A 12,534-nucleotide genomic window follows, 5' to 3' on the forward strand; every position below is an offset into this window, starting at 1 on the left:
TTATTATCATACACAGATTCTGTTGGTTTCTGTTTCTGAGTTATTTGTTGTTTTTTCTTTATTTTTTCTCCTCCCCCCTCATTTGCTCATGTCTTGGTTGGCGTTTGGTGGTGTATAACCGTGATTGCGTTACCTTAGCAATAACAATTGGTCGTCTTGGTTACGTTTGTCCTCAAGAGGTGGCCCCCATGCTACAGCAGTTTATAAGACCCTGGTGTGTATTATTCAATCTTTTTTTTTTAATTCATTTTTCTTCACTCTCTTTCTTTCTTTCTTTCTTTCTTTCTTTCTTCTCTCTATCTCACTTTTAGATATATTTTCAGTTGGTTACAAAATCTCAATCCTTAATCATTGCCAACCATGTGACTAATCTTGTCCTATCAGGTTTGTGAGTTTTTAGTAGCACCGTCATGTATTCTTTATGTTGTGGCTAACGACTAATTTATGCATGGGATAAGATTGTCACATGCTTGCTGTGTTAAAGCTTGATTATGAAAGAGCATTTTAAAATCCACCAGAATGATAAATACAATGCATGCAAATATTGTAAAATTTAAACTGTGCATTACCTAAAATTCAGTCTGAGGCTTGAAATGCTGTAAGGAATATATGTTTATAGATTTGTTACGTATAAAATAGCTTGCTTGCTGCTGTTAAAGTTCAATAACTGTTCTGTAAGTGGTATCTGACATAATTCATACTGTGACAGTACTTTATGTTCCGCTTCTAATAATGATAGTTTCTATAAGTATTTCAGATACATGTTTCGTTTGTATTTAATGGAATAGAGGTCACACTTTCTGACTACAGTATAACCAAAAAAAGCCAGATTCTGGAGGTGATGCCTAATGGGATTACACTAGTAAAGACTGTGTGCAACAAGTGTTTTTCTAAGTGGTCAAAACTGTGTTTCAGATCATCTTTTCAGTGTGACTTATTCCATCAGATACTGTCATCTAGTTTTGACTTGATTGAAGAAAAGTGATAGAGTTATCTAAGTTTTGCTTTCCAATTTGTTAGGTGCACCTCTCTGCGAAACATAAGAGACAATGAGGAAAAGGACTCGGCGTTCCGTGGGATATGTACCATGATTACGGTCAACCCCAGTGGAGTAGTCCAAGTAAGATGCATTAATAGATGCTAATTTTTCTTTATTCATGTGAAATTTAATGAAAGCTGTATGGGGTGTATGAAAAAGTTCACCTTGAAGAGATTCACTGCAGTACATGATGTAGCTTTATTTTGAGGTCAAGGAGCCCATAAACATTTATATTGTGAGTGATCTGTATCATGATGCTTCAGTAATTGTCATCTAAAAAGGAAAGTGGAGAAGTATTGTTAAAATCAGTTTTTGTCTTTTACTGGCAATGAATATGTGAACAACTTTGATTCAAATAAGTATTTTGATACTTCTGTCAGGTTGTGGTCAGGATCTGTATGCAAATGTAAGGTAAAAGTTGACATTCTTAAACCCATTTTCCAGATATAACCTAGGTTTTTAAGAAAAGAAACAGAACAAAACCAGTAACCGCTCCTCCATTCCTAACAATTGGGTAGGGAAGATTCTATTTCAATTTCAGGTAATTTTTTCAAATAGTCAATGTGACAATGAACATCCATCTCTTCAAAATAAATGGTACTGTTGAAGAAAAGAATATGACTTGATCTTTAGTCTCCACACCTCTAAAGTAAAGCTGTATCAATGTAATATTTTCTGAGAGGAGAACAAAACTGATCTTTCTCTTTTCTCTGCCTGGAATAATTCTTCCTGAAACACAAGAATTGAACATTTACCTTGTTTTGAAATTTTCAGTTCATTTCATATAGGCCTTATTCTGTACTTTACATTTCAGTCCTCTACTGTGTTTGTTCATGTAGCTTACAGAGGGGGTTAAATAAGGACCCATTTCAATAACTCCTCTAGTCTTCATCCTCAGTTCCTATTATGTGCATTAGCAACTTTATTTTTAAAGACTGGTGTTCTATTGGTGTAGGAGGAGGTAATGCATGACAGCAGATGAATGGAGTATAGGGGTTTTGAGGTGGCTTTAGTTTTGAACCTGTATAATAAATGTTCTCTGTGTCCCAGAAAAAGACTACTTAAAGAAATAAAACAGCTTTTTTTTCCCTAACTGGAAATGTGTGAGAGATGCATTTGTTACTTGTCACTAAAGTAAGTAGATCTTGCATTTGTATGTGTACTGCAAGAATTGAAGTTATATTACTGTGGTGAATTGAGGTTATATTAGTGTGGTGCAAAAGGGAGAGTTGGGATTGATTTCACTGTGGTTTAATTTAAGACACTCAGCAATTTCTGTTGCTGAGCATTTAGGCACATACAATAATATACTGTCTGACTTAAGTGGAAAATAAATACATAAAAGCAAAAGCAGATGTGAATTATGATCAAAGACCACCCACAATTCACAGAATGAACATCAAGCATTGTTTTCAGATGTATAAACTGAGATTTCTAACCTGTATGATTGTTTAATCTTGTAGGACTTTATTTTTTTTTGTGATGCTGTTGCATCATGGATTAGCCCAAAAGATGATCTTCGAGACATGTTCTGTAAGGTAAGGTTGCTAAGATAATGTTACATTCTAGTGGTGGTTGTTTTACATCCTCTGGTTTCCTTCTTTCTGTTTCACTGCTAGCACTTACTGTGTTTGTGGTCATGAGAGTTCCTCTGCCCCTTGTGGGTCATGCAAGGTCATAAATTGTCAGACAAAGCATGAAAATCCTGACTTTTTTTGTGTCTTTGGATATGCATTTGGATTATTCCAAACTTTTTTAAATAGCTGCAAAGTTCACTTGTGGTGTTTCTTGAAGGGATAGTGATCCTCAAACAGCTTTTCATAATATCCAGCCTACTATTTTTTTCCTGTATTTGGAAGAACAGGGGAGTTTATACTACGTGTAAGAATGTAATTTTTTTTCAGAAAATGAGATTTGTATGGTTCAAGACTTTTTTGCCATGAAGATGGCTACTCTGTTTTGGAGACACACATAAGTTTCAAATTCAAAGATATCCCAGTGATATCTTACTTGTTTCTCCTAACTCCTGCTGAAAAGATGAGATTGCTTAATCCTCCTCAGAATCCCTCTTGGTTGTGTAAGTTTCAAGAAACTAACGTACAGTTATACCCAAGAATACGTTCCTATGCAAAGAGTTAGAATTTAAACAAATGGACTGTTTGCCTTGTTTTAAGCAAACAAAACCTAAAAAAGCCCCACACAGAATGCATTACATTGTATTTTGGCACTGGTGTCTTAAATTTAAAAAAAGAAAATGAGAGAGGGAGAAGTGGTTCATCTCACAAGTTCTAAAGTGAAATTCCCATTTTTAGGAAGTTCTATGTCAAAAATAAGTTTCATTATATTCCAAAGCAAAAATGGAGCATATTCTTAAGTACTTATTAGATTCATGGGTCAGTATTGGCACTTTTTCTTCAATTAGTGGCGTGTGAGCATCAAATCAGAAGCTAGAACTTCTCTATCCCATCTTTAAGAGCAGAGACAGAAATCTTGCTGTCCTAGTTAGTCCCTCAGATAACCTGCCTCCTTTCAACGAACATTAGGTCTAGAAAAGGCACAGCCATGAGTATTCTAACCTCAGCAGAATGAAACAGCAATTACAACTTAAAAGGAGGTTCTGGATAGAGTCTGTGATGATTCCCCAAAGCAGTCTCACTGCATATTTTTGCACCAGTCCTTCAGCAGGTTAAACTCCTCTTTTTCAGATTCTTTCCATGTTATCTGTTTAGGATACAATGCATTCAAACTAGACAGAGTGGTTCTTGGTCGCTTGGCATAAGGGCATCCTTGCTTTTTAAACAAGCAATTTTAAAGTAGATTTGTGGGTTTTGCCTCACAGGAAAGAAGATGAAGCTTTCTTAAGTGATAGCATGGAGGGTTTTTAGACTACTTCTTCATGAATATGTGATTGCTGTAGTCCCAATTAGATGTTTTTCCAACAGTAATTATGACTTTCAGGAACAAGAGAAAGAAACTGGATTTGTCCAGGTTTTGGTTTTCTTTTTTATTTATTTTTTAGTACTAGAACTGTAGGAGAAAATACTTTCAAGAAATGGATAGATGAGCCAGTGTTAAAATCTGACTCATAACCTTTTGTCATACCTGAGTATTTTTAGATTTTCAGTAGTTTCATAGCAGCTGGTTAATGTGACTCTTTGGGTTTAGGAAAGAGGCTGCTTATGGGAGGGAGAAAAGCAGTAAGTTAACTGGCTGCATGTAATGTCATTACCACTACATCTGATTAAAAACAGCTCCGCTTGACAGTCTTGTGTTGAGTGTGAACTTGTTACCATGACCTTGAATTTTGACATTGCCTTTTATTTGAAGATGTGTGTTCATGACAGACTTCCACAATTCAGTTACACTGAGTGTAAAAAGGGAAAACAGAGCTCTGGATTTTCTTCATATGATTTTATATGAGGAACAGTAATTTTGTCTGCTTTTGTCCTTTCTAATACTTGGCTTTTACTTACAGTTTTAAGAGATAACATACTAAGATTTTTTTCTGATAGTGTAATTTCCTTTTCAGTTAGTTTGTTACATCACAAGGTCTGGACTGAAACCTGTAGATTATTTGTTTTCCTCTTTCACTGGCTTTTGATTGCCATTGACTGTGGATCCCTGTTCTTTCGAAACAAAGAAGATTTTAAGAGCTTCATTTTTAGTGAAGTTGTCTTACAGGTTCCATGCAGAAAACAGAGTTCCCAAAGATTCTATATTTGTGCTAGAAATTGACAGATATTCATTCTATAAAAGCTGGCTGCTGTTTAACTCAACTTGCCACAACTACTTCACATTTATTAAAAAATAAATGTGAATACAGTAGTATTAAAATATGTAAACAGTGTCAGTTGATTGGATGGATGGATGGATGGATGGATGGATGGATGGATGGATGGATGGATGGATGGATGAAAAATGAATATAAAAAATTACAAATAAACATTCTGAAATGGCTTAACCCTGGGTTTTAAGTTACATACAGTAGTTTCTGTGGGTAGCTATATTCTTTTTGTCACCTTTTAAGAAACACATTAGGAAAGACCTTGCTCTACTTTCTTTGCTTCTTTGTAGCATTTCAGAATGATGAAGAATTCAAATTGATGACGGAGAATTCAAATTGCCAGATGTACAACTCAGCAGTTTGTGGCTTACTGCATATGAGGCTAGTAAATAATATACTCTTTGTTCTTTGCTTATTTTGACTTCCACTTTCTCATTTGTAGATTCTTCATGGATTTAAAAATCAAGTTGGGGATGAGAATTGGAGGCGTTTCTCTGACCAGTTTCCTCTTCCCTTAAAAGAGCGCCTTGCAGCTTACTATGGAGTTTAACCTCATGCACTGTAGCTGCAGTCCCATAATTAGAGGTAAGCACGTGAGTCTTGCCTGCCAGAAAGAGCTGGGACTTCCTCCCTGTTTGCATGTGAAACATAATTAATTCATCCGTTTAGAATTGCTGAGATACACTGGAGAAAGTATTTTTCCATCCTATATGAAGGAAAGAAAGAAGGAATGATAGTGTACCTAAATGAGGGTGACTGTAGCAAAAGCATTTGTCTGATTTTTTTTTTTACTGTTAAAGAGAGAGAAAGAAAGAAGGAAAAACTGAGTCTATGATACACACATTAGTTTATCAAGAAAGTGTAGGTATAACAAGATGCTGGTTCAAGATTAATAAGCAAAGTGATGAGTAAGATCCTCAAGTCATCATACTAAAGACACAGGCTACCTTATATGTTATGAATTAGTAAATGGCAGATGAGGTCTAAATGGGAATACTCTTCTAGGATGAGAAAGTAGTTTTGTTAACACCCTAGCTATGAGAAGTCTTAATGACATACTGAATGATCTTTCCACTGAATAGAGAATGCTATGCTAATACCTTGATGTTTGGGGGCGGCTGATGTGTTTATTATTGGCGTGTTCCATTTTGTTTGTCAGCTCAGAATTGTTAGACACCTCTGTGTGGAGAATGATTCAGCTTCAACAAAGAACATTGAAAGTGCATTCCAGAGTACCTCTATTATTATACCACCTTGCTTTGTATGCTGCCTGTGTACATTGTATAAAGTAAATTTCCAATGTGTGATACTGTGAAAAGATTATTGTATTACCCATGAAAGGGAGTGAATTAAGGTTATTCTTTTAGTCTTTTTACAAATTTGATCCTTCTAGTAGAATTTTTGTACTGTAATTAGGAGAGTGAGTCATGCAGCTCTGTTTAGTGTTAGAATGGACAACTATTTAAAACTCAGCCTAAGATTTTTTCAAAGTCAGTGTCATAAAAATCCTATTTGCATTACACATTTGGAACAATGGATTAAAAATAAAACAGCTACATTCTTACCAATGGGGGCATTTTAGTTCTAACAGAACGGTGTTTTCTCCTCCTGATGAAAAGGAAACCAAAGTGATAAAATCTGCCATTATTCTCAGTTTCAACTGCAGAGAAGCTATGGCTATCTTTTAATCCTCTCAAAAGGGAAGCTGCTAGGTCAGTTGCAGTTATGTTTTAATATTCTTTCTCAGTGTCGTAACTACCTCATAATTTTGTGCTAAAAATGGAAAAACTAGTTACAATATATAGGTCTGCTTTTATCTTAAATCTAAGTTTATCACAATAGTGGAACTGTCAATGTAGCTTCAAAGCATATAGTGTTGTTTCATGAATAATAATTTATCTGATACAAATGGGCTGCTTTCTTAACAGGCTTAAAAGGGAACATTAAGCATAAATCCATTTTTAAGTCAGGGGTTGGCACTTAGTGCTTGAAAAAGATATATTTATCTATCTGCCAGAGGTTCAAGGTAAGATTTAATTATAGTATTGTCTTTTCCTTTTACAGGTCCTTCAGTCTGGGAGACTATGAGGGAGCCTCTGCACCCAGGGAAAATGTTACCCTTTACTGGGGGGAAGGGTAAACCAGTAGGGAATACAGTACAATCCCAACCCTACTGGGAGGGGCGGGAGGGAGGTGTTGCCGTCACTGTATTAAGTCGATGTTGGGAAATGTTTTAACATCTGGAGCCTTTGTGGGTGGAAATCTGTCTCCTATTACACCTCTGCACTGGATGTGAAGAAGAAAAAAAAAAGAATCTAGTCACAAAACAGCACATTCTGGAATATTGTGGGGATTTGTACCAAAATAAGAAACCATATAATTGAACCTTAGGGATACGTAAAGAGGAAAAATATTTTGCGCACAATAAAGGAAACCTAAGAATGGGGGTCACAAGCAGTAAAAGGCTTTCTTTTTTGTTTTCTGTTTTTTTAAGTCAGGGTTTTCTACATTATTTCATCCTACTTGATGGGATTTCTAGGTATTTGCATGTTAATGAAGAACTACACAAACAAAGTTAGTACAGTTAAAATGCAGCTTGTGTCTGTATTAGGAACAGGCATTTGCAGTGTACAGTATAGAAACCCCATCGTAAAATAGTAAAGGTTAAGTTGGATAAAATGAAGCAACCTGCAAGCTGCCAAATAAGTCACTCCTTTCATTTTTGGGGTAAGGAGAGGGACACTGCAAAGGAAAGATTGACATCTTAATTTTTACATTAAGAAAAACAACCAAGGTAGTGGATATGATTTTATTATTGTACTTTGTTAGTTTTGATTTCTAGAGTAAGGCATTATTCTTAACTTGCAGTTTAAGGTTCAGGCATGCGTTCTGGCTCATAGTGATCAGAAGTAATTTTAATTAGTGGGAAAGTAGCATGCTTGCATCACATAGAGTGAAATTGGTATACATTTTACCTATGTTGCGCCAGTTTTGTGTTGCAGTTTACCAATTCAATATAGCCCTGCATTTAAAATTCCTTTTTAAGATTCAGTGGAATTTATTTTTATTAAGAATATAGATATAAAGTACTGTAGTTAACAATTAGGCCTTGAAATACCTTTTTAGGATCTGTTAAGAATAAGATTGATATTGTATTGTGTGTAACCTGCACAATGTGGAAAGCTGATATAGCTGTGCAAAATATTTGCCTCTGTGCTGTCAGTGTGATGTGCTTTCTGCATGGTTATATACTAGTGATTTTATCAGAATCTCTAAAATGAGTTACATGGTAAGACCCGTTAAAGGCTGCATAAATGTTAGTTGGCACGTAAAGACAATTGTAGAAGTTGATGACAAGATTGCTATATTTGTGTTTATTCCCACTCAACGTATTACCTTCTATGCTTTCTTTTTGTTCAAAGCATGATCTTAAAGAGATGTTTAAGTTAATGGATGTAATGCAGGGTATCTACACTGTATTGGCGCATGTTGGTGGCCCTTTGTGATGTAGTTAAATGCACAAGGGTGCAAGTTTAAGGCTACAGAGTGAAAGTTGGTTTGGATCCTCTTCATTTCATTTGTTTAGCTTTTCTGTTGTGTTTTTTTTTTTTCTCTACTTACATGTATTCCTGTGAATAAATCCTTGTTAAGTTAACGCTTTACTTTTCCTTCCATGTGTATTTTCTTATGTACTGTGAATGTGAAATCCTAACTGGTACACTTGATCTTGTGTCCATCTGAAAGTGGCAAGTCTTTATTAATTTAGATTGCCTAAAGAGTATCCCATGATGATAAAGGAAAATGGAGAGATTTTTAACTCTGCTGGTCAGAGGTGAAGCCACACCTTTCCATTTTTCAAGTGCTGCATTATTAATCTGCAAAACAAAATTAAGCCATAACAGCCTTTTTGTAGATTTAGTTTCTCACCTTTGCATTGCAGAATGGATACTGGATAACAGTTTTTGGTTTAGTTGGTGTTTTTTGGTTTGGTGTTTTTTTGGGGATATTTTTGTTTTGTTTTGGGGATTTTTTATGGTTTTTTTTGTTTTTGTTGTTGTTTTGGGTTTTGATTTTTGGGGGTTTTTTTGTGTGGGTTTTTTTTGGTTGGTTGGTTGGTTTTTGTTTTTTTTTGTTTTGGGCATTTTGGGGGGTCTTGAAAGGGCTTGTGGGATTTTTGGGGGTTTTTTTTGTTTTGGTTTGGGGTTTTGGGGGTGTTTTTGTTGTGTTTGGTTTGGGTTTTTTTTTTTTTTAATTTGGTTTGAGGTTTTTGGGTTTTTGGTTTTGTTTTTTTTTTTTCCTTTTTTTGTTGGGGCTTTTTAAAGAACTTGCTCTTCTTTGCATGGTTCTGTTCTCTGACTGTTGAATGATTTAGCCATTGCACTGAAGTTTGAGCTGTGTGAGTGTGAACTTATAAATGCAGTTTAAAGAGTTTTAGACTTTTTTTTTTCTATGCATGATCACATGCATGTTTTATGTTCCCTCCCCCCCTTTTTTTGGCTTTGCAAATTTTAGTGGTTTATGCCTGAAGCATAGTTTGAACATGTACTGTATGAAATACATTTGATAATACCAGTATATAGAATTTATTCACTTTGATCAAAATTGCATGTGATAACTTGCTTTCAAGTTACATTACTTTGATAACAAACCAAAAATACCTTCTCAACTAATAACTCTGATATAAATTAGTAAAATTAAATGTAAAAAAACTTAAATTTTGAAAGGGAACATCCCTGCTCAACATTTAGCAAGGTGGGATATTATTTCAGACCCAAACTTGCTTTAATTTTAAGTGTGTTTGAACATTAAGGAAGAGTTTCAGAGAAATTACATTTAAAAGTTTGTAGAATAGAAAACCTACCCAAATAATATAGTAGCATAACAACTAAAATCTGGGTTTAACTAAACTTCTTAAATTTCAGAAAGCCCCTTTAACCAAATAGAACCACTCCACCTCACCTTGGATTATCTTAGGATGCCACTTTCGTACATATTTGTTTTAATACATACTTGTACAGATGTGAACTGATCTGGTATGACAGCAAGTAAAATAATTAAAAAGGGCAGGAATAACCAGTACAGGAATAAACAAAATAGTCTTTTGTATCAGTAAGTTCTTTCATGGTATATTTTAAAGCAAATAAACCATATTCCTAATGCATCATATAGCGCAGAGATTTGCAGAAACCTTTTAGGGTGTAATGTGAGGTAAGAGAAGTTCTGACACAGCATTAATATTTAAAACTGAATTATTGCATCATGGGATATATAAAAAGCATCTTAATTCTTGTGGTGTAGTCTTGACAGTTCTTGAATGTTGACTGAATGTTTATACTGGTAGAATTGTGAGTTTGTCTTTGTTACATTCCAGTGTTTCTGCCTCTTGGCATGCTGAAAGCACGGCTTCCTTCATTTGCTCCTTACACACTGAAAAAGTGCTGTTAGTGTGCTAAACTACAGAAATAGCCGCTGCTACATAATGGTATAGATTTTCTACTTGAATAATTTTGTTGTAGGAACCTCAGGAGGTCAGTGTTTACTGTTTTTATATATGCCTTTTTCCTGTTTTGAGTTTCCCTTTTTGAAGGATTCTGAGAGTGAAAAAAAGCTGCTGATCAACCTAAGTTGGTAACAGAAAGTGTATTCAAAATCCTTATAAATGCATCTTTTTGGCAGTTCAAAATTGCTGTTAAATTAGTCTTAAGTGAAGTTCAATATAAATTTTTTTCATAACACAGTCATAAAACCGCTCATTTCATTTTGGAAAACAGATTAGTCCATTATGTTAACCAGTGCAAGCAAAAGTAGTAGTTTTGTAATTTTTTTTCCAAAGCTTGATTATTTTCTAAATCAGTGAGTATGTATATATTTAAATTATAAGAAGCTAATTCTTATGCTTTTATTTCATTGCTCCTTGAAGCTTTTACTCAGAAGATCACTTTTAGAGGAATAGGTTAAAATTTGTAATCATTATAATTTTTAAAAGTTATGAAGTAGCATAAATTTTGTAACTAATAATATTGATACACACTGTGATTTTTTTTTTAGGACTTTTATGTTAGCATCAGTCTTAATTACTTAAACTGCATATATTGTATAATAGTAAAATGTATATTTTAAAACTTCAAGTGGCTTTCCTCAAGCAAAACTCATTGCTACTTAGAAATATTCAAATACTAGCTTTATCTCAGGTGAATACTCTTTTTGTTCAGAACACATGCTAATAAAAATGTGTTGTAATTTTATCAGTTTACGTATTTCATTTAGGCAGCTCCTCTTGCTTAAACTTACTCTAAATTAACCTTCTACTGTGGGACAATAATGAATTTTGCTTCACCTATATTATTCATATTGAATGTATTAACAGATAAGGTGCAAAAACATTCTTCCCTTAAGGAGAATGCATCCATATTCAAACAACTGAAATATTTCTTTAAAAATGCTTTAAATGCAACATTAAATTGGAAATCTTTTCTTTCGGATTTTTTCAAGGAAAGAAATTATAGCTTAACACTAACTGCTTCCATACTATCTCTTTCATGAGTATGGTAGATGCATAAAGCTTTTATATAGGGTCTAAAGTGTGACTTTTTATCTTAGCTAAAGGTTAAGCTCTACAGTGAAATGGCAAAACATCCTGCAGTTAATCTCAGATAGATGCTGATGTAGTTTGCACACATATTTGTTATAATACTACATAACCTCACCTTAAATAAATAAAGCTTGTTCAGTAGCTATGTATTTCACTCACCTATGCATTCTCCAGGATGATTTGTATCCATCAGTCTTCTATGTATTCTTCAGTAGAAACTGCATTTTGTCTGCCACTGATGCTTGCTCTTTGCACTTAACGGTTAGAGCAAGCCAGTTTTAAATGGGGAACTGAGGCAAGTACTCTTCTTGCTTGCCTTGTATATTCTGCTAAAATGGTGATACTCACTCGCTTGAATGTACGTAAATGAGGGAAGTTTGAAATGGCTCTATAGGATGAATCCATGTGTGGTGTTACAGTATGCTTTAAGTAAGCCAAATCCACATCTCAAAGAATTCAGCACTTATAGTGTTGTTCTGTTGTGCTACTTTCGCTTTAGGTCTCTATTTCCTTATTTTGGGTGAGCAACAAAATTAGGAAGGTTTGGGTGTTTTTTCTGAGGACAGCAATGAGAATAAAAAGATTGATGTAAGGAGGTTTATTTGGCTGAAATCTGCAGTGTGATATCTTTTTTTGTGGAAAGAGATAGTTGTATTGTACATTGTCTGACTTATTGATACTAGAGACTTCTGAAATTTTAAATTGGATGAAGTACACAAAATAGTTTTAAATTAAAGGTGACCCAATCTTTCTGCTGACAACTTAGGTTGTATAAGTTTTGCTTGAAAGCTTTAAATCTTACGTTTCTGTATCTGCCACAATGTTGGAATGTTTCCTTCAAACATATCCTCCTGCAACCTCTCAAACTGTACTAAATTGAGTGATATTTCTTGAAGTCTGCCTATGTGCTAACAGAACTTCATTTTAAATAGAATATGGTTTTAATTTTTGATAAGCTGCTGAATTTTAAAAGAGTTTTTGGGGCCACCAAATATTTTGGATCATGCAGAGAATATATATTGTACTGTAGTAATTTTGTATTTACATTTGTATGATGTGACATAATAGATGTGAATGTTAATCACTGCTTGACTATGTTAATAAAGTTGTTGAAATATA

The 12,534-nt window shown here is 34.3% G+C and overlaps 1 protein-coding gene across 2 annotated transcripts in view; it reads left to right on the plus strand.

Annotated features, from left to right (window-relative positions):
• The window catches only part of TNPO1 (transportin 1), a 73,544-nt gene extending 61,010 nt beyond the window's left edge, over nt 1-12,534 (plus strand). For both annotated transcript variants that reach the window (XM_066180726.1, XM_066180728.1), the window contains exons 22-26: nt 139-214; nt 1,021-1,120; nt 2,503-2,577; nt 5,266-5,408; nt 6,888-12,534. In XM_066180726.1, the coding sequence (XP_066036823.1) occupies nt 139-214; nt 1,021-1,120; nt 2,503-2,577; nt 5,266-5,373 (359 nt within the window). In that variant the 3' untranslated portion in view covers nt 5,374-5,408; nt 6,888-12,534. The remainder of the gene's footprint in view (nt 1-138; nt 215-1,020; nt 1,121-2,502; nt 2,578-5,265; nt 5,409-6,887) is intronic.

Source organism: Chamaea fasciata, unplaced genomic scaffold (genome assembly GCF_029207755.1).
Source record: "Chamaea fasciata isolate MVZ Bird 193981 ecotype frontalis unplaced genomic scaffold, bChaFas1.0.hap1 SCAF_4, whole genome shotgun sequence".
In the NCBI taxonomy this organism is placed as follows: domain Eukaryota; kingdom Metazoa; phylum Chordata; class Aves; order Passeriformes; family Sylviidae; genus Chamaea; species Chamaea fasciata.